The sequence below is a fragment of the Aspergillus piperis genome, assembly GCF_003184755.1.
Source record: "Aspergillus piperis CBS 112811 unplaced genomic scaffold BO85scaffold_23, whole genome shotgun sequence".
In the NCBI taxonomy this organism is placed as follows: domain Eukaryota; kingdom Fungi; phylum Ascomycota; class Eurotiomycetes; order Eurotiales; family Aspergillaceae; genus Aspergillus; species Aspergillus piperis.
In genome coordinates, this window is record NW_020291613.1 from 404841 (window position 1) to 429403 (window position 24563).

Genomic DNA, 24563 nt, shown 5'->3' on the forward strand with positions numbered 1-24563 from the left:
ATATAATTAGCATATATGTGTATCAAAGGAACAGGCTTCCTGCTAATAAATACTGCTGTACACCATCAATGGAGTTTGAAGCATGCCTGGTGAGGATTATATGACTTATCTGAATGACAGAAAGCACTGATAAACAAATCTCAATTCCATGTCCACATAACCGAATGGTAGCTATGCAATTGCAAGACAGTAGTGGGGCTTACCCTCTTCATTGAGTCATATCTCAAACCCTCTCACAGCACTCACTTTGTATCGAAGTAGACAGAGTCGAGCACAGAGTTCTTAGTTTGCCCAAACCGGACTATTAGAAAAATGTACGTTGGCAACTGCTAGTATCAAACGTTGTTAGTTGTAGCATAGTCAACTTCAGTCAGTATAAAGTTGAACCCTACATAACTCTGCAGAACACATCCTCGGCAACAGCAACTACTAATAATACAACGACACCGCAATCCACCAGCCGAATTCGCATTTCAAATCGAATCACCGACATTTAATCATGCCATTGGACCCGATTCGATCGATAGCCGATAGCCACGGCCGCGGACCCGAAGCCTGAGGGTTTGGTGGGCCAATGACTGTCCCATCGGCTCGACCCGCATTCAACTGTATTGCAGCTGTCCGATAACAAGCACGCTTCCATTTAAACATAAAGTCGTAATCTCCACCTTCTTTTAACAGTTTCTCTCTCTTCCTTGATTCACCTTAATTCTATCTACATACAGCCAAGACATAGCACCATGTCCGACGTTGGCCCTCCCATCGATCTCCCCGTGCTGGACATCTCCAACCCCCTCGATCCCGAGGCGGGGAAGGCCCTTCTGGCAGCTGCCACCAAGTATGGCTTTTTGTATGTCGACAGCCGGGGGACCGACTTTACGGCCGCAGAGGTGGATCGTGCATTTGAGCTGGTACATATCACCAATACACTATAAGCAATATATACTAATACATCAAATTACAGTCCAAGAAATTCTTCGCTTCCCCAGTTGAAGAAAAGGCCGCTTGTCGCATTGAACCTAACGTTCGTGAAATTCCACCCACCCATCTATAGCCATAGATATCAACAATTAATCAACCCTACTCAGAACCGCGGCTGGTCCGGCATGCACTCCGAGACCTTGGACCCTGAGCATCAACGCGTAAGCAAACCAATCCCCCATCTATCAACATAGTATACCAATCACTAACTAACCACCCGACAGACCGGCGACTTCAAAGAGTACATCACCCACCCACCACCACCATAACTACCACGCCCAACTAATCACTTTAAAACCAATCAATAGAGCCTTCAACTTCGGCGAATTCACCCAATCCAACAAAGCCCAACAACCGCTCCCAGCATCCCTAACCCCGCACGAGTCCGAAATCGCCCACTTCGCCTCCCTATGCAACAAAACCTGTACTCGGATCTTGACCCTGTTAGCCTTGGGCCTCGGCGTAAGCTTTCCCCAAACATCACCATCACCAAACACCAATCAACATAATTAACGAGATAAATCCAGATCCCCCCCACATTCTTCACCACGCGCCACGACCCCACCACCGGCCCAACAGGAAGCATCCTCCGCTACCTCTTCTACCCGAGCATCACCTCGCCATTAACCTCCAGCTACAGCCACAAGACGGACGTTCGAGCCGGCGCCCACAGCGACTACGGCTCCATCACGCTCTTGTTCCAACGTCCCGGACAACCGGGGCTGGAGATCCTCACGCCGGATGAGAAGGGGTGGGCGCCTGTTCCTGTGATTCCCACCACCTCCTCCGAAGAAGGAAAAGGAAAGGGGAGTGATGATGAATTCCCCTTCCCACCCATCCTAGTCAACATCGGAGATTTACTCAGCTACTGGACGGACGGATTACTCAAGAGTACGGTGCATCGGGTGGTGTTCCCTACGGCGGAGCAGCAGAGGCCCAACGCGCAGGATCGGTATAGTATTGTGTATTTTTGTCATCCGTTGGATCGGACGGAGTTGGTGCCCGTGCCGAGTAGGGTTGTGGAGGAGTTTAGGAGTAAGAATACTACGGAGGGGGAAGGAGGGGTCAGGGTTGGGTTTGGGGGTGGGGCGGGGATGTTGGAGGAGGGGAAGAGGGCGTTGACGGCGCAGGAACATTTGATGGCGCGGTTGGATGCTACGTATGGGTTTCGGAGGGGGGAGAAGGAGGGAGAGGAGAAATGAATGAAGATTACAGTAGGGTTGGTTAATTTAAGATCTAAATATAGTTGGTGGGTGGTGTATGGTGAAATGTCAAGTGAATAAGTACTAGATCAATAGCCACCGTCCAATTCATAGGGAGGCCACTCGTGTATGCACAGGTTCCAAAGATGCACAACAACCCAACTAAAACTGGATCGGGCTCGGCCCCAGCCCAATTCTTAGTAACAAGCAATAAGAGGTAAATCACAATGCCCAAAGAAATCGCTTCCAGAAAGATTGTGTGGGGGGGAGAAGTGGTTCACAATGCTAGATAGATAGGCTGCTACTCACAAAGGAAAATCGTTGGGCGTCAGGACGGGGAGGAACTAGGGGCTCGAACAGTGACAGAGAGAAAAAAGATGATGAAGACAGAAACAATCCAGGGAAGAAGGTAGAAAGGTGCACGCATTCATGACCGCTAGTATCAATCCATATGACCGGGAATCAGGCTTTATGCCCCGCGTTAATCAAACAGGTGAGAAATCGAAATATGATGATGAAAATAAAATTTGACGACATACAAGAGGTATCTTTGGGATGAAGAGCAAAGCCGCCAGGTTTTGAAATGCCATGCACGGGTAGACGTGAAACCCTCGGAAACGAAACGGAATGACGAAATGGTAACAGATGACAGATACGACGCTATGCAAGCCGATATGCATTAGAGGTATTAAACAGTTTCATGCGTTCATATCATGGCGTGGTGTGGCACCAGTGACGATGGTACACCCACGCTGCCTTCTGGCAGTCTTTGCTGCAGTACTTGGTGCGCCGGCAGCGCCGGCACTTGGCAAATTGTCGCTGGAATTCCTCCCACTTGCCACACTTATAGTATGCGCACTGCCGGATGCCGCCTCGCGACTCGTCCTTGCGGCAGAGATTCCGCATCACCACACATGCCCAGTATTGCATGTCCTTGGAGTGGTGGCGAACCGTGAATTTCTCCACCAAGGGGAAGATGTTGACATCGTCCGGAAGCAGGTATTCATCTTCCTCCTCCGGAGGTTCGATGGGCGACACGCCATCCTCCAACATTTGGAGCTCACGGTCAACCTTGAGCTTAGGAACGAGGTGGGAGTGCTGGAAGTAAGAGCGCAGGTTGCAGTATTTGGAAACATATGCGAGTAGCTGAAGCGACATAAGGACATCTTCGTCCTTGGGCATCGTCGTCAAGACGCCCTGCACCGCTGTGGTTGATCGGTCACGCACATACAATGAGTATGGGCTGGGAACAACAGCAGGCGAGTTGGCAGTATTAGGGGCTTGCGTGGGTGACAGGCCCAAGGCCCCGTTCGTGCGCGTTGCGTCGTTGTTGATCATACTGCCATCCACAGTAGAACGGTGAGTGATGTTGAATGTCTCGGCTTCCTGGCTTTCAGAGGTATCATTGACAGTCAAGTCGTGCGTGTTGGAAACACCTTCCAGCACAGTTTGCCTGTCGCCGTCATCATCGATCTCCATACGGTTTTGGATACCAACGATCGGCTCAGCGGTCTCTCCAGAACCCGGGTCGTCACCCAGAGTCGAGCCCTCGCCATTTCCATCATCCGACTCACCAGAGGCTGATTGCTGTTGCCTTAGGGTAGGCCGCGGTCGGGCGGAAGGGGCTTGTGTGTTGCTGCGCAGCTGCGCAGGACCGCTGGGAGTGGTTGGGGAGTCAGGTTGAGACGCAAGGCCGGTCTGGAAACCAGGCAGCATGCTGGGAAGCCTCTCTGTGTCGCGCACGGGGCGTAGGCCAAAGCCATCGGCTGCATCCATGGGAGGAAGGGCAGTGGCAAGGGGCTGCATCACCCGGTAGCGGTGAGCAGCATGGGCATAGCGGGCATCATTGGATCTAATGTTATGGGCATCCTGTCCAAAGGTGCTCCGTTCCGGAGGAGAGGTCACAGGCACCCGAGGGGACGATGTGATGTCCATGGCGTTCGAGTCCGAGGCATGGCTGTCTTGGTAGAAAGGGGGGATTTCAATGTGAGGCGGTGGCGCCTGACGGCGAGAGGGACGTTGCTCGGTGTTCGTCGATTGGTCCACATACACTGGACGCGAAGGGGCGTCGCTAGTGATGGGTGCACCTTTGGTGTGGTGTCGTGATGAATGTCTCTGATTTTCTGAATCCGCCCGTGCGCGGGCTTTCTCGACCACTTTAATATAGTTATCAAGGATGGTGGCAATCACGGGCACCATATCGGCTTCGACGACTCGAGTCCTCACGCTCTCCGAGCCCCGCACACCAATATTGACAACACATTGGAAGGCGAGGCTCCACTTCCACATCTCCATCAAATCCCGACTCCGACCCTCCTTGAGGATACATACCAGCCGTTCGATGCCGCCATCGACGGTCAGAATATCGCGGATACGGGCTGATGATGTGGTGAGATAGGCCAGATGGTTGAGGGAGTTGATAAGTGGTAGCGTTGAAGTGCAATCCAAGGCACGCCGGTCGTAGAGGGTGGTTGTGATATTTACAGAGGCCTTGTTGACATTTGGGATGCTGAAGTTGACCTCCCGCATGGTGGGCGAGAGGATGAATATGTGACACGGGATGAAGACCGGTCGGATGAAGAAGAGGAGGATGTGATGTCTCGATCAAGGGTGATGTAGTTCAGCCCCTATGGTGAGATGGGAAGATCGACGGTAGGAACGTGACCGGGCGAAGAAACGAGGAAAGGAGGAGAATTGAGTCTGAGGCGAAATCCGTATCGATTATAATCCCGTCATCAAGTCTGAGTCAGATATACAATAGGTGAACAACGAGAGGGTGCTGTTGCGCAGGCTGATGGACGGGAAGGATGGACAGGAGATCGTAGAACGATAGACGAGCGGCGTGAAAGGGGAGGGAGAGAGGATTGTTCAGGCCAAGACCCGGTCCGTCAGAGCCTGGCGGCCACGATGAATCACGGAAGGAGAGTAGGCGTCGACGAAGACGGGGGAGCGAGACGCAGGGACTGAGATTATTAAACGAGGGAAAGACTGCGGGAATACGCCAAGTTAAATTGGATGATGCCGCGAAAAGGCACTTGGGGTAAAGGCGAAGGGTGAATGAAAATGGCGACCGAGGGGGAAGTTGAGAATCGAAAGGAGGAGAGGAGGAGGAGAGATGGTCGGACTGGAAAAGCGAAAGCGGAGAGAGAGAGACAGAGAGACCACCGCTGGCCGTGTCAGGCGGTTTCGTCCTCCAGGCTTTTTGGCCCGCCACCCTTTTGCCTCTCACACTTACTTTCTCCCTCCCTCTCTGTCTTCCTTCCCTCCTTCGGATTTACTAAAAAAAGGGATCTACTCCAGGTCCTCTCTCGCCCGGAAATTATTATCTATCAACTTGGTCCATTGCGGAACTGACAATTAATGAGCGATATTTGTCCGTGTCTTTTTGCGCCCTTACCACCATGATGACCAATTCCCTTCGGTGTTCTTCTCTGCCTCTCGGGGTTTGCCACCGAATTCAGCATCCGACAACCTGACCCCCTTCTGTCTGAAGATCTACCTGGTGACTCTCTTGCTACACAGTCCTAGATCTTTCGCAGTGGTATTATCCCTGGTCAACCACTCTCACATCTACAGTAATAGCACCGTGTCGCTGCCCCCCAAGGTCGCGCGCATAATCCATCCTCTCGAACGGTCCCCATTTACCAGAACAAGCGGAGTCCTGTGTAGATCCAGGAGCAATGACCAGCCCGAGCACCCACCGGTGGTCCTGCATATGACCGAAGTGGTTAAGAACATTGAAATACTCATCTTATAGTCTCTTTCTCGGTCTTGGTCACGAGTTCAACCCCCCTTCATGCCGCTGGTAGTACGACTACAACGCTAAGTCCCTCAAGGTACACCGGTCTTCATGACCCTTAGAGGTTAATATCCCAGGGGGGCAGAAGGGTGTTTACTATCTTATTGTATGGGACCGTGCGACATGATCGGTATCCCTTTCATATGAATATGTGTTTCTGATTTTCAGTCATTATTGATAATTTCGTAATATCCTATCTAGCTATCTTTCCGCAATCTCTCCTCCCTATTATGTGTCATTCATTTCCTGATTCTCGCAGGAGATACTGAGATAATATTAACCCGCAGATACAAATAGATAGGGATATCAATGAAGTAACATACAGACGGAAGTCCTCAAATCCAACATACTCTTCCTGCATAATAACTCTCTCACAGATGATATATTTAGATTTACAGAACGCTTAGTATCTGGTAGGTAAGTAGAAGTCGACGGTAAACACCCCTGCTAGACCCCCAAACTAACCAACCAGTCCTCGTGAAGAAATCAAGACCATCCTCACAAAAAGGCACAAATCAACCAGTCAATTACTCACCCAGCAATCAACAACCAAAGCACCCCCCTTACCCCTCTTATCACAAAGCGCACAGACAGTCCGTCACATTTTCTATGATTAGAAACACAGGGCACAATCTAGCCGCGAACCGCTGCGGACAAGATACAGTACTACCCAGCATTAACCGCCCACGAAGAAAAGCCAATGCCGGTGCGGACGAATCACGCACGATCATGGAGCTTCCAGATACACCCACATGCATCGAGCGGGCTGAAGATGCTGCGAACTAGAAACTAGTAGGTCTGCTTATCCCCCAGACAGTGTGTGCAGGGTTCAAGTTTCATCGTCGATGGACCGGGTTCGAGTCCATGATTGATAGTAGTAGGAACTGAAGTCAGCCTTGACTATATATAGAACGGGCCTTTTTAGTTAGCGCTGAGGGGGAAGTTACTTCTGGAAGGACGGAGTTTGTTTGTCTTTTTCGCAGGAAAGGCTGGCTGGCTGTATCATGATGCACAGTGATTGATTGCTTGATAGCCGGCATTGAGATTAGTTTGGTTGACGTGCATGATTCGTTCGGGTTTCGCGTTGAGCCTATATCTATTATTGACACAGGCGGCTAGTAGTATACGTTCAAGATTTGTTCAAGTGTCAGAATCAAACCACTTTGATAGTAAGTTCTAACCCGGGGGACTAGAGACAACCGTTCCGTCACCTTCTACTAATTCCATATTTGAAATCAGGATCGCTAACCCAGCCTTGTCTAAATTGCTTTACTACTACTGCCTATACCTTGGCGCTTCTCGGACATCTAACTCCGCCTGTATGAATTTTGGTACACTGCAGTAAGCGGACTATTTTATCGCACTACATCCTGGGTGCGACTAGTCGATCTGGCACAGCCTCGGCTTAGACATGAGGCGCTGCACCAGGCAGAAATTCAATGTGTAGTATTCCTGCAAAGGGGCTGATGTAGTAGTAATCTGCATGTAAAGGGCACTCTGCATGAGATTTTATAAATCATGATGCAGCGGGTCGTTACGATCGGAACTGCCAATAGAACCAATGAAAATACCATTGCCCGGGGAGTACTATGATGGAATTAATATATATTCTGGATATGCTATCTTAGAAGGAAAGTACTATAGTATGAGAACAGCTCTGCTTCATTGTAGGCAGAAACAACAAAGGGACTGGAGTTCCATGGTACATCTTGCATGCCCAGGCCGTCAAAGCAGAAATGATGGAGACAAACAAACATGCAGCGGATAGTAAACTCCTCCGTAAGGCATCAGGGGACAATTGGCCTTGGCCAGGTATTAATAAGCCGCAGCAGCTCCATTACGAATGCGACTAGACAATATCATTAATAATTCCGATAAATGAAGACCTTCCGCCGGAGGGGCATCGGATGGGCTAGTCAGGCACAGGTTGAGCGATCCTCCTCCTCCAGTGGAGCGCTTTTCTCCAGGTGGACAAGCCGTACGCAGCAATACCCGCCCCATAATCTGCCTTGGTATTGGACCTCCTGTCGATAGTCGATAGGCACCTAATTAGACAACAAGTGGTGACCAATTTCCCTTCCGAAAGGTTAGACCCGCTTCAACGCACACTGACCATACCTATCTAATTCTATTCCTCTCCCCTGCGAGTCTCACGAGTCATTGGGGGTGCAACTCCCGTATTTTGGACTTTTTGTCTTTCTCAAAAACAATCGGAAGTAATTCGCCGGGGGCGGCCCTGAATAGTAAGTACGTAGTAATTGTGATGCATCACCGAGGATGAGCATGCCGAACTTATGTCGTGATAAAAAGAAAATGAGTTCTTGCAGCTGCAGCCGGCAATAAGATTCGGGAACCTGACGTAGGTGGATATTACCGTCTCCAACGCTATAGATTAAATGACCAGTAGGCGCTGCCGCTTTGCGGACAAGAGTTGGCTCGCTGCCGCACAAATGAATTAAAGAATTAGAGAAATCTGAGGAGCAAGTTAGATACTACCCGGTCCGGCACATCCCCCAGCAGATAGGTCAAAACCACAGAAGCAAAAAGCAAATGGAAAGTAAAACAATAGCATTGTTCCCTGCGGATATACAACTGGATGCAGTAAGTGAGCGGGTTACTAAGCACTCAGTAAATTCCGATGTTTGGCCAACAAGTGGAATGAATGGAGAATAACCTCTGACTTGCATTTGCCCCAGCCATCGCAATAATCCATCCCCGCTTGGCTTTCGGCTCAACGCCTATCAATTCTGCACAAGGAATTGTTTGCTGCATGGTATGCACAGCATGAAGCTGGAGCTGGAACTTACATCTTGATGCATATTTTGCGAAAGCGGTTGAAATACGATACGGGCTCTAATACTACTATGTAGTAGTCTTGAAGGATGCGGCGGGTAACTAATCCACTAGATATTCGTCATCACCTTCGATCTCTTTTTGCAAGGCAAAATCGGAAAAAAACCAACAACCTGGCGCATTAAAATAAAAAGATTCAGGCCTTCACGGTCCTTGAGAAAGGATGTATCTCATTATGAACGGGACAAGCTGTTGATCGAAGCAACATGCAGTACGGAGTAGATGTGGAATCAATCTCGAAGTCCGTCGGAGTCCCCATCTATCCCGGATTCGATACTCGATTCTGCAGGAGACAGACATGGTGAACCGTAAAGTAGACGTTATCTAGCTATGACCATGATCTGCAAGCAGAGCATTCATTCTCCTCTTTCCTACCCGTTTAAGTAGATAGTCTTGAGAAAGGGGAGGAGGGTCGACTCGTGCAAGGCTTAGATGGACCGCCATGCGGCATGCAGAAAGCAATTCGCGTATTTTTGGTACCAATCCTTGTGGATATGCAACCTGGACTAACCGCGATTCATGCACTGTCGGACTTTGCCCCGTGGGCAAGGAGATGAAAGTCGGCAGATGTCAAGTGTCAACGGTAGAGATTATGTACTATGTAAGTGTCTAGTGAACCCTGTCCTACGTTGAACCTTCCATGAACATTCCTTTGGATAGATACTTTACTACTCCGTATGGAGGTCCCCTATTTCAGATTCGAAGGAAGACCCGGAAGAATAATCCCAACTAATTCGATGAAATGGACCCCCCCCTTTCAGAAATTCCCCTGTGGTTTTCGCGTCCCGAGCACCTCCACTTGTCGGCGATCTGGCCAACCAGAGGGGAATGACAGCGGAAATTCTCCACCGGGGTTGACCAGGGTGTAGACCACTTTTCCCCCCTTAGTGGCCTTGATGGAGACCTGGGACCATTTGGCGGAGTACCTACCTACCTGGGCACTACGTACTTGGAGCTAGACTACTGGACTTAGTGGTCGTGGTATCTAGTGTCTTTTTCTTCTGGCTGGTTTCCCCTTAAAACCAACGAGGAGGAGATAAGTTACCCCTGGGTAATGTAACGAGGAGAACAAGATGGACCGGTTGAAATTGAACCGACCAATTCTTCTGCTGGTTTAGCCAATCAGGGATGGCACGTTCCCTTTCTGGTGAATGAAGGGCTGGCCGGGTAAGGTTTTCGTATTGTCACAGGTAGGTAACCTAATCCTCCACCGGATTTGGCTTTTTCATCAGGAGGCTCCGTTCTCTGAGAGAGAGAGGAGCTCCCCCTAACAAACTCACTAACCGGTTCTCCGATAATCATCATCTGCTACTGCTGCTTCTTCCTTCTTCTTCTGGCACACAGTCTTATTGTTGTGAACCCATTTGGTGGCAGTGTTCTTTGAATAATTGGTATTGTTTCACCAGCCAGGATCACCAGCCCAATATTATCGCCGCCCACCACCGCCGCAATAAGAGTAACATCAGATGTAATCTCATCTCATCTCATCCTATTCTATCCTATCCTATCCTGAACTCTGGTCCCTGCGGTCTTGTGTATTATGTATTGTTGGCGTCGTAGTAGTCCGCGGTCGTAGTCCGTACAGCCGCGTCTAGTAGCAGCCATCAGAGCCCCGATAGAGTAAAGGGCACGACTTACTTTAGTCTGGTGAGGCCATACATCATTATTATTGGCGCTACGACGGAGTTACTACGACCACCTTCCATCTTAACTGCTTGTCATCAACTGGATTTTTCCCTGCCTTTTCCCTCTCTGGCCCTTCCGTCCGTCAGGCTCCTCTCTCTTTTCCCCCTTTCCCTCTTTTTTTATTTTTTATTTTTTTTATCTTAATTTAATTTTTTTTTTCTCTCTTCCCAAGATCGTATCCTATCCCCATCCCGATTACCACTACTACCTCGTGCTCTCTCTCTCTGCTTCAGCAGTTGATTGATTGCTTGCTTTCTTGCTTGCTCACTCACTCACTTTACTTACAACCAAAAACCCACCCCCTCCTTCCCACAACTTACTACTACTGCTACTACTCCTCCCCTACCACTAACTACTTTTAACCACTACTTACTTACCCTCCCTCCTCCTCCTCCCTCCCCCCCTGCTGACTTAAACGCCCGAACCACCTCACCATTGCCCCGGGTCGAAACTTTCTTTGCTCTCGCTCGGTCGCTTCCGCCGTGCACTCGCTCCACACCCAATCAACCCCCCTCCTCGTTCTCTCTCTCTCTCACTCCTTCCCCTTCCCTCTCTCTATTCCCATTCCTCCCCCTACCGCCCTCTTCCCGCAACCCCCCTCTCGCGGTTCTTTCAGTCCCCTGGATCTCACGACGCCGCCGCCCGCCGTCAACTCAATTTCTTCCCCTCAGGCCCGTCTTCCGTTTCACAATTGACATCTTCCCTCTCCAGGGGTTCGTTCCGTCAAGATGGCCGACATGTCCGGCGAACAGATGCAGGCTAAGATTACCGCGGCTAGGCGCGAAGCTGAAGGCCTGAAGGACAAGATCAAGCGCAGAAAGGATGAGTTGGCCGATACAACTCGTACGCATCCCTCTTTTCCCTTTCGCATCTCTTGGCCTCTCCCTCGCAATGGGCGAACAACAGCCGTCCGTTGTAGTCATGATTGGCCGTGTGTTTCGATTTGCTGACTCTGGTTCCTTCTCTCCCCCCCAACAGTCCGTCAAGTCGCGCAGAACCAAACTGAAACCTTGCCTCGTATTGGTATGAAGCCCCGGCGGACGCTCAAGGGACATTTGGCCAAGATCTACGCCATGCATTGGTCGACCGACCGCCGTCATCTCGTCTCCGCCTCTCAGGACGGAAAGCTCATCATCTGGGACGCCTACACCACGAACAAGGTCCATGCGATCCCGCTGAGGTCATCATGGGTGATGACCTGTGCCTATGCCCCGAGTGGAAACTACGTCGCCTGCGGTGGTCTCGACAACATTTGCTCGATCTACAACCTCTCCTCTCGTGAGGGTCCGACTCGTGTCGCGCGTGAGCTCTCCGGACACTCCGGCTACCTCTCTTGCTGTCGGTTCATCAACGATCGCAGAATCATCACGTCTTCCGGCGACATGACTTGCATGCTGTGGGATATCGAATCGGGCTCGAAGGTTACTGAATTCGCTGATCACCTTGGCGACGTGATGTCGATCAGCATCAACCCGACAAACCAGAACGTTTTCGTTTCGGGCGCCTGCGATGCCTTCGCCAAGCTGTGGGATATCCGTACCGGAAAGGCGGTGCAAACTTTCGCTGGACACGAATCCGACATCAACGCCATCCAGTTCTTCCCCGACGGAAACGCTTTCGGAACCGGTTCTGACGACACCTCCTGCCGTCTGTTCGACATTCGTGCGGATCGCGAACTCAACACCTACCAGGTAAATGCTGGCAATCTGTATGGCGAATTCATCTGTAGCTGACGAATGATTCTAGAGCGACCAAATACTGTGCGGTATCACCTCCGTTGCCTTCTCCGTTTCTGGCAGATTGCTTTTTGCTGGTTACGATGACTTCGAGTGCAAGGTAAGACCCGAAACCGCCCAATTAGTTGTAATATCGCACAACCGGCTGATCATATTTCACCTGCAGGTCTGGGATGTTCTGCGCGGAGACAAGGTTGGATCCCTGAGTGGTCACGAGAACCGCGTAAGCTGCTTGGGAGTCAGCAACGACGGCATCAGCTTGTGCACTGGATCCTGGGATTCTCTGGTAAGATTAGCAAAAGCATCACTTTGGTTGACTGGGCTGTGCAGCATACTAATCGTCCTCCGTCTTACAGCTCAAGGTCTGGGCTTGGTAAAAAAGCAAAACGAACAAAAACAGCAAAGATACCCTGTCTCAGTCTTTTGCGACGTCCTCATTCCAAGTTTCTTTTTTCCTTTTTCTGCGCCACTAGGCTAAATGTCCGCCATTGTACGATAATCTTTTTCACCGGGAGCAAATCTTGTCGCCCTTGCTCCATAATGTACTATCTCGGAGTACCGGCAAAGTTACCAAGAAACGAAAAATCACGGGGCAGTCAGGGTGCCTAACCATGTCGGGATTGGGATTCTGCCGCCGTTCCCAGCTGGGTGTGATGAGCAAGAATACGCCAAGAGGAGCAGAATGCCAACACGAACCGACAATGCTCGACTACTGGTGCGGTGGGTTGTAATAATGCTATTGATGTTTTGAGACCTCGGGATCGTTGCACGGATATCAGTGCGTTGCTGGGCAAGAGGCAGCGCATCTCACATGTCATCTTTTGAGCTTCGAAGATTTGCAGGCCCCTGTTCTTATGTATTCGCGGGCTTAATTTTCTTGTGTTCATTTCTTTCGATCTCGTTTTACCCTTCACCCTTACTAACCCTATCCCCCTCTTCGACGTCTTTCCCCTTGTCTTTTTCTTCAATTTCTGACCTCGATTACTACCCTGATCGAGTATCTTTTTCTTTTCACTTTCACCTTTTCTTTCTCCCACCCCTTTTTCTTTTCTCTGACCTTTCTTACTTACTATCTTCTGTACTTTTTGCGGGTGATGGATGGAAAGGGAGGGAATGTTTCCGGATAGGCCATGACGTTTTTCCTTTTGACTCTTACTGCAATCTCCTTCTGTTACTAATCATCAGCCTACGTCTTGAAAGTGTCGGTTGTGTCATTTGAGTGTTTTCAAGCGGGCTTTTCCTTTATTATATCTGGTGTTGAAATCGACCATGTTTCCAGCAAATCTTTCCTTTATCCCTCGGGGGGTTCGCCCCCACGATGTCATGTTCCGCGGCACTCTTATGTCCCGGCCTGGTGGTCAGCCAAGGTGTGGCAGAGAGTTGTTAGGCAGCCACTAGTACAAATGACAGGCAATACTTTTTGGAAAAGCTCAATAATCTCTTTGGAATATCCTGTTTCGCGTTAGTCGTTCCCGCTTGATTCACCCTGCTTGGGTAGGGTTCGCTGGGATAGAACCGGGAGTGTCTGTTGGGGAGACCAGGAGGCTATATCCGTGATAGATAAAAGGGCGCTGGGATCGCTTGCAGCGGCCAAAAGGTCAGTCCTACTGGCAATGAACCAGCGTACACGGGATGTCCCAAGTTATTAATAGTGCCCACACGCGTGGGGTCGGCTGATCTATCGCCCTATACTTACTTACGTACCACCCTCAGGATAAAGGATCTGCCCGCGGAAGAGGAGTAACGAACAGGCAAGGCAACGATTCCGTACTCCACCGGGGACGGGGCCAGATCAACAGGTACAGGATGACACTGTCTAAACCGGAAGGGCAGGGCGAGCTTTCAGTGGAAGGCCAGAACCTGGAAGGCCATTGTCCGGATCTCGCCCGACGGCGGAGCCCACTGGATCTGGGGGCCCTATCCAAAAGATGTGTCACTTGTTTGTCTCCACAAGGGCGGCCAGCGCGGGCGATGCGCAAACCGTTAGGATCTGTGGTGAACACGTCGAACGCAAAACTTACCAGAAGCGGTGTTGGGAATTCTTGTTGAGGGAGAGGAATGACAGGATTTTTTCTCCGTGGATGGCGATGAAACACATCTGATGCTGCTAGATCCACTGGGGAGCTGCCAGTTGTCAGAGCCAGGAGGATCCTGGTTTCTATTTGGAGGTACCCATCCAAGCAAATGGCCCTCTCTTTGCAAAGTCCCATCCTTCGTGTCCTCCAGCACACCACGTCATCAGTCGTGTGGACATTGAGTTAAAGGGCAATCACGCGGTGGCATGAAGGTTTGGGGGGTGTACAAGGGGAGAAAAGAGTGTGGGAGAGCCAAAGCATTGCCACGAGATCCCACGTCGTTGTGGATGAATTAGAGTGTCGGGTTTTGTGGGCTTTATAGTATGATTTTTACATGGACTTCCAAGTCACATTTGAGCTAGCCATTCGCTTTAATTCCAGCCCTGGTCGATTGATATTTCGATCTTATACACACTAAATAATGAAAAACCATTCTTATTCTTTTAATTGAACCCGGTCAGCCGCACCATGGCCACAGCCATTGGGGGACCAACCATGGCACCCGGGGCAACAGAATAGGATGAAATGGAAGGTTCTTCGCGGCTTCTTTCCCCGGGGGCTGATCTCCGATTTCTGAAACACCGCCCCTTTTTCCTACTGGCTGATCTTCGCTTTCGGGCAGCCCGTCCCTCTCTCTCTTCCCCTTCCATCCTTCGGGCCTCGATTGTTTCATCTCCCGCCACTTCCTTCTTTCCACATCCCTCCCCCCTCCTCAGCCTCTCTTCTCTCGCCCTCTCTTGCCTTTTGCTGCCTTCCCTTGGATCAACGCTCTGGATTTCCCTCTCTCTTAGGAAAAGCACCGGAGCGAAAACCATAAAAATATTCTGAAACGTGTACTAACACTCTCTGGGACACGCTTCTCTACCCCCCCTATTTTTCGTGTTGGATACGACCCTTCGTCATTGGTTTCGCTTCTTTTTCTCGTTTCATTCGCTTTTCCCCCCCGCCAGCTGCTCCTTACCAGGCAAAATTTTTTTGAATCCGAAAAAATTAAACTAGGCCCTTACGGTACCCCATCGTCGACGCAGATCAAGGCGCAGCCAAGCTCTAAGAATATCATTGACATTGTCATCGTCTTCGACCCTGTTTTAAAGCCCGGAAACCCCCCGCTTCCTCCTTCACGATGTCATCTGCTCAAGACGAGTTCAATCAACTCATAAACAACAACCGGGAGAAATTCTCTTCTCATCCTGAGGACCGTGACAACGACTCGGTTCACTCCTCTGACGCATCCTCGGACCACGACGAACCCCAATTCTCCGACGCCGAAGACACTTCCTCTGCCATGCACTCCCGCAACCCCAGCAGTTATCGCGTCCCCAACACCGTGTTCGACGCCAACACTGGCCCCAAGGGTGTCATCGCCGATGCCCAGGCCTTTGAGCGTGCTCGCAAGAGCTCCTTCCGCAGAACTCTTCTCGGCGTCGCTGGTCTCGATCGCTCCCACTACAACAAGTCCGTCAACGACGACGCTACACTCCTCCAGAACTCCTCCCCACCCGATGGATCTTCCGCTAGCGATGATGAGGAACGATTCCTTCACCAATGGCGCGCGGCCCGCATGCAGGAAATGCAGGCCCGCAGCTTGAGGAAGCCTAGTCCCCGTCGCAAGTTGTACGGGTCTGTGGATATTGTCGATGCGGTGGGATACCTGGATGCTATTGAGAAGGTCACATCCGGCACGGTAGTAGTCGTCTGCGTTTATGACCCAGAGGTATGTTTTACCCATTGTATCATTCGTCAAGAAAAACTGGTCGCTGACCCGACCCTTCTATAGTCCACAACCAGCAGCATTGTTGAAGACTCTCTCAACACCATTGCTCGTCGTCAACCCACTGTTCACTTCGTCAAGCTCCACCACGAGATCGCCGAGATGGATCACATCGAAGCCCCCGCTCTGCTAGCATACAAGGATGGCGATGTCTTTGCTACGATCGTCGAGATCTTGAGACAGATTCCCAAGGGTCGGAGCTGCAGCGCAGACAGTCTTGAAGACCTGCTCAGATCGTATGTTTCATCCCTGTATCCCTTACCAATGACCAAACCAACTGACCAATCAAACAGATACCGTATCTTGTAAACGAACAAGCATTCTAGAAACGCTAAATATTCCTCTCTTCACGTTCATATGACAGCGATAATGTTCTCTGCACGAACACTTCAATATGCAGCAAAGCGGGCGTCCAGGTCATCTCTATCCTCCTTTCCTTCTCTTGCATCCTCGATTGGCCGGCAGTGTGTCTTGGTTGTTTGTTATTTCCTCTTGTATCTCTTTTTCATTTGTTCGGGTACATGCATGCATATAGACGGATCTACAGTACATACGTGACAGTACTACTGGTGTTCAGGCAGGCAAGGCTGGGCCTTTGATTTTACATGGTTGGTTGATTGATTGTTTATTTGCTTGATTGACCTTGAGCTTGAGATATCCAACACGGTTCTTGGTTTTCTTCTCCTTTTCGTTTTTATCTCCTTTCAGATGCCATGATGTGTTGTTATTATCCGAGACCGACTACCTACCTATCTACTTATTCATCTACTGCTCGGAACACTACTTAGTTACCACTCGTATACGTAGCATACACATCATGCCACCGGGCATGAAATCATATCATACACCCTAGACAAACCGAAACAAACCTAACCGCTACACTGATATCAATTTTTTTTCCACAACAAAAGACACACAAGTGTATAAGCAGAAGACTCACCTCACCTAAGTAACTACCTGGCAAGTACCAAAAGTACCACTTACTACTTAGTACTACAATTACTACTAAATTCAAGCCAGTATTCATCCATCTTCAGGCAAGTAAGTAAGTGCAATGCTCTTCAAAATGAGGTAATTCTCTTCTCTTCTCAATTCCCGCCTGTTTTCACAAATACAAGTGTCCCAAATTATTTTCATTTCGATTCGATGTTTATCCCCCGAAATTCCCCCCTCCTGTCTCTGTTCCGCTACTTATTGCAACGATATCATTATTACCCGTCCATCCATCCATTTACCACTGCAATTCTTTCTTCCTGTTCTGTTTTTGTGATAAAGAGAGAAAAGCACACCAAAAAGATACAACGCAGGTGGAGTAGGCTAGTAGATAGACAATAGACAAGTCCTAGTAGTTGTTCATAGATGCGAAATGTAGCCAGTAAAAGTAACGTAAGTAAAGTACTCCGTAGTAAGTAGTTAGTTAGTAAACTTTGAAGTGGAATAAGGGGGGAGGGGGATGGAAAATAACAGCCAGAGAGATACAACAAGATAGCAATTGTTTCGCCCAAAATAAGTTTAAATAAAAGAAAAAAGGGAAAATATGGTGGGGTAACCAGTAAGTTATTGTTGTTGGTGTTGTTGTTTTTGTTCACAAAGCGCCTTTCTCCTGCGTGAAATCCCACAGCATCTTGATTAGGGTGTCTGGAAGAGTATATAGGTCGACGTGGAATTCTCCCTCTGTGTGATGAAATTGGATTGATTAGTTAGTGAGATGAGAGATTTCAAAGGGGTGGTGGTAGCTTACGCTCAACATCGTTCTTGGTATACGAGTCTGGGGCTTTGTTGTCGTGCACCATCTGTACTACCTGAAGAAGATCATCTTCGCCGAGTCGCTGCAGACCGTCGGCCAGCTTGTCCATGTCGACCTGAGATTGAAGTCATGTCAGATATGTTTCTATTATACTTTTTCTTCTTCTCTGAGGCTGAGACGTCGCTTACACTCTTCTCTGTCCGCTTCTTCTTCTTGGATCCCTCCTCTCCGGTTGCAGCGCGTTTCGACTTCACGCCATTCTCGTCTCCTGGGACGGGTCCGGATTCGCGGAGGAGGGATAGTAGGGCAGGCTTGGGGTTTTTGAACGTCTGTGCGGGAGGAAAGAATTAGCACAATCGATGGTGTTTGAGAGTGCTGGGAAAACGCTGAGAGCCATCTACTCACAATAACGTGCTTGGATTCGTAACGGGGCTGGGCAAAGTTCAGATCGTGCGTAACGAAATGCTCCTTGTCGGCGGCAGTGAGGCCTATCTGCATGTCGAACTCACCCCATCCTTCCTCTGAGATTCTGAAAGGGGGGTTCTTGAAAGCTGTTCCAATGTCAGCAGCTGCCAGTGAGCCATCCCCCAACTTTCTTGTGTAAACTCGACCATCTCTATCGCCCGGGTTCCAATGGCCTGACGCGAACCGAGGGGTATCTGAAGCGCAGAGGAGGTGACGTACTCTGAATGGCTCTGTCGCCGAAACTAGGGTGCAGCGTGTATGTCACTTTGTCAAAGACATTCGCAGGCACCTGCTCGCCGTGTTCGTTGACAAGGTAGATCTCAATTGACCATGATCGGAGGGGGAATCCTTCAACGCCGGAGTCTTTATTCCTGTAGACGCGAAGACGCGCACGAGGTCAGCAAAGAGGGACTTTCCTCGTTTCAAGCTTCTGCCCTTGTGCCATTCTCTGCGGAGGTAACCGTGTAGGAGCCCAAGCGCACATCGAACCGCCATCGCGCGAGAACCGACAACGGATGTGAGACAAAGGGGAGAAGGATAGGCAGCGATGACGAGGAAGAGAAGCGGTGGTGTGTCATTCAGGAATGACTCGGGGACCGGAAGGATTAGTAGGAGACAACGTACACGATGTGCTGCTCGGTCACCAATCTGACATTCCTCTTAACCTGTAGAAGCAGAGCACAAGCGTCACGTCAGTGTCATGCGATCGAGTGGAAAGTAGACCGAGTTTGTTCGCGTCAAGCGCCAGTGGGAAGAGGGTGCCATTGCTGAATCTGGGGAGGGAAGCGGAACTCACGTCAGGCATCTTGAAAGAGGAGGGTGGATCAATCGCCCGTCAGAATCAGAAGAAAAGAATTAGAGGTTATCTTCCCAGAGACCTTTCCCGCGAAAGTCTGAATGGGATGCAGGAGCTATCGGATGTAGAGGTCGCGCGATGCCTAGGTGAGGCAAAGTCGGATGTTTGGCGGGAGTTCCTGTCGGGAATCCTGCAGATTTCGGAGCGGAGTGAATGGTTGTTAGCGGAGGGGGGAAGGGTGCAGTTCAAAAGGTGTCCGACCAGCGAGGGATGGGGGTAGACGTAGAAACAGAGAGGGAGGAGGAGTGAGCGAGAGTGAAGCTTTCCGCGGGCTGAAAGCCGGGTGGGGGATTGGAAGTGGTTATTGACTGCCGGACGGCCTCTTTCTTCGACGCGGCGGCGCGACGACGCCCAAGGGTCACTCACTCACTCACTAACCGCCAGCGTCCAACAGGTAACAGCCACCCACATTCGAGTTGCATCTCATTACTACTAGCTTTTCAAGGGAGGGGTGGCTTTCTGTACTCGGGAATTTACTTCAATTTTCAAATGTGACATCGCGGGATAATCCACCTATTCGAAGTTTGGGGGGGGGGGGGGGGGGCGCGAAAGAAAAGGGACATCCCTCCAACTACCATTATCATCAGAGGGAGAGCCAAGTCAAACTCTATCGATCGACTGTATAGGTACAATAGGGGCAGGCAGAGACTTCGTGAATTTCATACGTATATTTTGGGGGCATGTGATGTCTATCTACTGTGTACCAAGTCGTCGCACGACATGCAAGGGACCACATGGCCGAAAACCAAGGACCCATGCATGCATCGACTCATGGTCTCGCCATGACCGGCGTCATTAATTCTGTTTTCTCAAGCAGGGGCAGTGAAAATGGTAAGGAGCTTGATGCTTGGGAGAAGAGAAAGGGGGGAAACAAAGATAAGTCGGGATGAAGGTGAAATAGGTCTTTCATGAGCAGTCCACATCAGACTCGTAATGCTGGGGTAAGGGAATCAAAATGTTCATTAACAATAGCCCTCTATATCACTGATGACCGAGAAAATCTGAGGTCAGGAACCTGCTTACTGCTGGCTAAGCAGCTTCTCGTTCTCTTGCTGGGCCTTCTCGAAAGCGTCCTTGAAGAGATTGGCGTCTAGAATTCGATGTTAGCAAAATGAACCTCTACCCCTCTTCTGTATCTCAATGTCCACTTACTCTCACTGTTGGCAAAACGGATGGCCAGGGTCTGCGCCTCGGGCTCACCCTCACTGACATCAGCGGTAGCGTTCCAGACCCAACTGCGGTCACTGCCAACGTTGGGGCTCAACTTCATATCGGGAACAACTGAAAGATCGATTAGCCATCCAAGTCCACACCGAATTATAAAACGTCAACACTCACTGTAGTGGTTAGCGCAGACCTTGAGGGTCTTGTCGCGGCGCATCACGAGACGGGTCTTCTGGTTCTCCTTGTGCTTGAGCAGGCGGACGTCACCGGTACCACGCTCCTTCCACTCCTTGCTGTCACGGTCGAATCTGAAAAGCTTGGCACGCATCTTGAAAGTCTGCTCCTCCAGCTCCTCGTTGGTCTTGGTCTCCACCTTCTCAGTCAGGCGGATGACAGGCTCGAAGTGAACCTCAGGGGACTCGGGGGCCTCGTCCTATAATTTTGTAACAACATGGTTAGCCACCGGTAGGCAATATAACGGGTCTGTCATGAAACTTGTGCAGAATCCAACAAAAGGCGGACAAAGGATCAGGGGTAAAGAGGAAAAGTGGACATCAATGGAGGGGAAAGCGGGGTAACGGTTCAACTGGCGTAAGGGGACCATCGACACCAGCATAGCGAAAAATCGGATGCATACCTCATCTTCACCCTTCTGGGCCTTGGAAGAGCCGGAGGGCTCGTCCTTAGCATCCTCGGGCTCCTCCTGCTTCTCCTTCTTGGGGCCACCGCCGAACATGGAGAAGACGCTGTCGGTAGTCTTGGTGGCAGTGTCCTTAACGGCCTCGGCAGCGGACTCAGTCACCGACTTGGACTCCTCGGGCTTCTCCTCAGTCTTGGTCTCTTCGGTGGCGGTGGTGGTCGTCTCCTCGGGCTTCTCAGCGCCCTCAGGAGCGCTGATGGTGGGGTCGGGCTTGGTCTCAGCGACGTCAGACATGGTGGGTGGTATGCGTTGGCTGTCAAATTTATAAGCGGGGAAGTTCCGATAGATATGGATGTTTCTGGGGATGTACCTGGTAAGAAGGAGGAAAGGAAGAAATGTATCGGGGAAGTGGGAGTCACTGAGGAGGGGTGGGAAAATATGGACGGGGTTGTTTTGAGGTGGGTAGGTTCATTGCCTAAGCGCCTAAGGCCGCACTAGCGCCACCGCCCTGCAAGTCTGGCTTTGCTGATGCCGGCGGGCGATCCGCAGTAACTATAACTTTCTATCACTACTCCTTACAGAGAGACATCTAGACCGAATTCACTCTCGAGGAAAATCGAAACGGACATGCACGTGGCAAGTTTCAACATACTCCACTGATACATAATCCAGCATGTATTTCAGGAATTTATCCCATGATTCAGTCCGACCCTGATATCTGACCCATCCTTTCGCCTGCGAGCAACCCCAATAAACCAGCCCAAGAAGCAATCAACATAGGAAATTACATGAAAGGAATGAATGTTATTCTGAAAAAACTACTGCCGAAATGGTGGCCGCCAATCATGAGGCACAGCGACAATAGCCCTATTGCGAACACTCCGACTGCTGACAAGACCTCCGCCTCACCAAACTTCGGGCTCTCTTCTGCGCCGTATCCAAAGCCTTGCATTTCCTCGCATCTCGGAGGCGTTCTTTCACTGCACCAAGATCAAGTGCATGTGCATGAGAGCTGATCTTGTCCCATGTGCCACTCATCATCTCTCTGGCTCCTGTATGCACTTTATGGGTCTGAGCCTGTAGGGCAGACGAGACAGCTAAAAGTGGCTGCACGGCACCTTTCTTGACGACTTCAGTAAACTGCTCTGATCGGGACACTACTATGTCCTTCGTTTCGCGGGATATTTGCACCGACTCGGGTCGCAAAGTAGACGCCTCTTTCCGTAGGAAGTGGGCCCTTCTTACAACATCACCCATGAGCACTTGCAAATCGGTGCAGACCCGACCATAGACCTCGGACAGTCCGGTCTGCGCAGTGGCAAAGTCTCGCAAAATCTGAGAGGCAATAAGATGTGCGGCGCGTTTCCAGTTCTGGATTTTCAACCATGGCGTCCCGAAGTCCACAGATGTTGTCTGTATGTGGGGTTTCGTTGTAATCGTAGTTAGCATCACATCCACCTGACCGTATGCATCCGCACGATCTAGTTTCAGCGTGTACACCCCATCGAATAACATCGAGAGTTCATACTCGAGAGGCTTGCCATTCCGACTGACTTGGACGTTAAACTTTGGCTGTTTTTTGCCAAGTTTGTGAGGCGGCTTGATTACAAGATGACAATCACCGACCACCTGGATTTCAAACGAGTCCGTCATTTCCTGCCGTTCGGAAACATACTGTACGCCTTCTATCAGGTCGTGTAATAGCGTGTTGCTGCTCACATCCCCTCGCAGCTCGTGGTCGCCAAGCGATGAAGGCAACACGGAAAGTGATGTCACCGTGTGCAAGAAGCTGGTAGCTGGGACACTGCTCGAAACAGGGGTGACAGCTTTGGTTAGTGTATGGTCAGCATATTGTCGAGAAAAGGTCGAGTTAGCGGCCAGCATGGCTGTATGGCCTAAGAATACGAATACAATAGATAGGATACTGAAAGCAATGAAGCGATACGCAGACATCGACACCCCATAGTCGCCAATATAAGGACGAGAGAGGTCTTTATGGATGGACGTGCACCATTCCCAGAATGAGTTGGTGCGAGGGGAATCCAGATTCTCCAACGCCATTTGACATGGTTTTCTGGGACAGATGGTTGCTAGGGACGCCAGGTTCCTGTTGAGTTGCCCGGGTGTAATACTTTCAAAGGTCTTCAGATCGATAGGATACCTCCTGAGTACCTTGGACTTCCCGTCCAGGGCATTGCGGAATTCCAGACACATGTGGAGACTATGGGGATTAAGAGGAACAGGGTCTCTAGACATCGTCCAGAGCGGCTTTTCCGAGATGACCATAGCCGGAATACCGTGGCGTTCCATGAGTATGCGGGCCATTTTCTGGGTCTCAATGTCTTCGGGAGTATCAGTGCCAGATAGGAAAAAGATGGCGACATCAGGGAGCGCCCATTGCACCGAAGATGAGATACAATAATCGGCCCCTGACCACATCGAAGAGCACGGCGGCCGACCCTTGAATTGGAGTGTGATCGTGCTGGGTTTGTCCATATGGGGATCCGCGGTAGCCTCGGTGCATTCGTCCACAATAAGCTGGACATGAATGGGGAGGAGCTCGGCAAAATTGGGAACTGCGCCTGCGCCGAAGGATGTTGGGACGACGTGATACCTGGACGACTCTGTCGAACTGCTCTCGAAACCGCTATAGGTGCTGGATACTAAAACATCCCCGATTTTGTCGAGAATGATGTTTCGAAATTCAGGGCTGCCAATATATACCACATGGAAAGGCTTGTCGGTGTCAAGGCTTTTCCGAGTCATAGTCTGCTGCACAGTGGCCGTGACAGTGGAGCCTTCTGACCTGTGAGGAAGCTCCTGCTCCAGTTCTGCTGTGTCAGATCCTTCGAACACTCGGATGGTATGCTTCAGTTCTACCCGTTCAATCTCGGGCCAGTTCTCCGGTTCAATGAACTCGATGGACTCAACCGACTGCCGTAAAGCCGTCTTGGTAGTTAGGTTGCTGTCATCGATCGAGTTTCTTATGTGAGGGAAGGCCGATGCGAGTTCCTGGGACACTGAAACGTTGCTCCTGGACTCATAGCCATCACCATCAAACCCATCCTCGTCATTGGTATCCATGTCGCTGTGGCTGGACCGGCCATCAAGACTTGCTACGTCATCAGGACCGGTCTGATCGATCAAAGACCCAAGATCCGTCTGTTCAGAACGAGTGCCATCTTCTGAGTGTACGTCGGATGCACTCATCGTCGCCCAGCTTTCGCTTAGGGACTTGGAGTGGTGTTCCATTGGAGTTGACGTCATACTGATAGGCCGCGATCGCGATAACCACTCCTCTACAGAGGCACTCAACGGAGGGAGAGTGGGATATTGTAAGCTCGAAGCGGTTGAAGGGTGTTGGGAAGGCCTGGGGTGAGGCTCTGAAGAGTCAGCCATGGTGTTTGCGAGTGAATGTTCATCAGTAAGGTTTCTTGAGGGAAAGAGCAAGTGAAGAGCTGCAGAGTGGAGCTTTGACCGGAAGCAGAGGACGACGGATAAGCTCAGGAATGAAGAGAATGAAGAGTCAGCGGAAGTATACGTTAACTTCAACAAAGCAAGTTCTGCTGTCTACTACAGGAACACTCT

General features: G+C 50.3%; 7 protein-coding genes across 7 annotated transcripts; 3 read left to right on the plus strand and 4 right to left on the minus strand.

Moving 5' to 3' along the window:
• Nucleotides 1–656: 656 nt before the first annotated feature.
• Nucleotides 657–2183, plus strand: BO85DRAFT_523575 (putative oxidoreductase, 2OG-Fe(II) oxygenase family; the record flags this gene model as incomplete). The annotated part of the gene is made up of 6 exons (XM_025665362.1): nucleotides 657–911; nucleotides 965–1024; nucleotides 1089–1142; nucleotides 1206–1222; nucleotides 1290–1443; nucleotides 1509–2183. Exons 1-6 carry the CDS (start codon nucleotides 741–743, stop codon nucleotides 2181–2183), a joined length of 1131 nt encoding a protein of 376 aa, XP_025511511.1. The 5' UTR covers nucleotides 657–740.
• Nucleotides 2184–2515: 332 nt separating this feature from the next.
• Nucleotides 2516–4976, minus strand: samB (MYND-type zinc finger protein MUB1). The gene is made up of 2 exons (XM_025654174.1): nucleotides 2723–4976; nucleotides 2516–2650 (listed from the first exon to the last, which is right to left on the minus strand). Exon 1 carries the CDS (start codon nucleotides 4710–4712, stop codon nucleotides 2895–2897), a length of 1818 nt encoding a protein of 605 aa, XP_025511512.1. The 5' UTR covers nucleotides 4713–4976; the 3' UTR covers nucleotides 2516–2650; nucleotides 2723–2894.
• A 6273-nt stretch (nucleotides 4977–11249) lies between these two features.
• On the plus strand, nucleotides 11250–12634 carry BO85DRAFT_492105 (WD40 repeat domain-containing protein; the record flags this gene model as incomplete). The annotated part of the gene is made up of 5 exons (XM_025663761.1): nucleotides 11250–11364; nucleotides 11500–12212; nucleotides 12268–12357; nucleotides 12424–12543; nucleotides 12614–12634. The coding sequence occupies 5 exons, from the start codon at nucleotides 11250–11252 to the stop codon at nucleotides 12632–12634; spliced, it is 1059 nt and encodes a 352-aa protein (XP_025511513.1).
• A 1087-nt stretch (nucleotides 12635–13721) lies between these two features.
• Nucleotides 13722–14617, minus strand: BO85DRAFT_154916 (uncharacterized protein). Its single transcript, XM_025654175.1, has one exon. It carries the CDS (start codon nucleotides 14465–14467, stop codon nucleotides 13967–13969), a length of 501 nt encoding a protein of 166 aa, XP_025511514.1. The 5' UTR covers nucleotides 14468–14617; the 3' UTR covers nucleotides 13722–13966.
• Nucleotides 14618–15455: 838 nt separating this feature from the next.
• Nucleotides 15456–16444, plus strand: BO85DRAFT_405752 (phosducin family protein; the record flags this gene model as incomplete). Its single annotated transcript, XM_025657310.1, has 3 exons — nucleotides 15456–16046; nucleotides 16110–16339; nucleotides 16397–16444. The coding sequence occupies 3 exons, from the start codon at nucleotides 15456–15458 to the stop codon at nucleotides 16410–16412; spliced, it is 837 nt and encodes a 278-aa protein (XP_025511515.1). The 3' UTR covers nucleotides 16413–16444.
• Nucleotides 16445–17688: 1244 nt separating this feature from the next.
• BO85DRAFT_462991 (Ran GTPase-binding protein YRB1) lies at nucleotides 17689–21269 on the minus strand (the record flags this gene model as incomplete). The annotated part of the gene is made up of 10 exons (XM_025661887.1): nucleotides 17689–17777; nucleotides 17845–17965; nucleotides 18039–18179; nucleotides 18256–18401; nucleotides 18535–18686; nucleotides 18940–18972; nucleotides 20195–20261; nucleotides 20324–20452; nucleotides 20510–20768; nucleotides 20973–21269. The coding sequence occupies 10 exons, from the start codon at nucleotides 21267–21269 to the stop codon at nucleotides 17689–17691; spliced, it is 1434 nt and encodes a 477-aa protein (XP_025511516.1).
• Nucleotides 21270–21418: 149 nt separating this feature from the next.
• BO85DRAFT_155032 (uncharacterized protein) lies at nucleotides 21419–24503 on the minus strand. The gene has a single exon (XM_025654176.1). The coding sequence runs from the start codon at nucleotides 24372–24374 to the stop codon at nucleotides 21843–21845; it is 2532 nt and encodes an 843-aa protein (XP_025511517.1). The 5' UTR covers nucleotides 24375–24503; the 3' UTR covers nucleotides 21419–21842.
• Nucleotides 24504–24563: the final 60 nt, after the last annotated feature.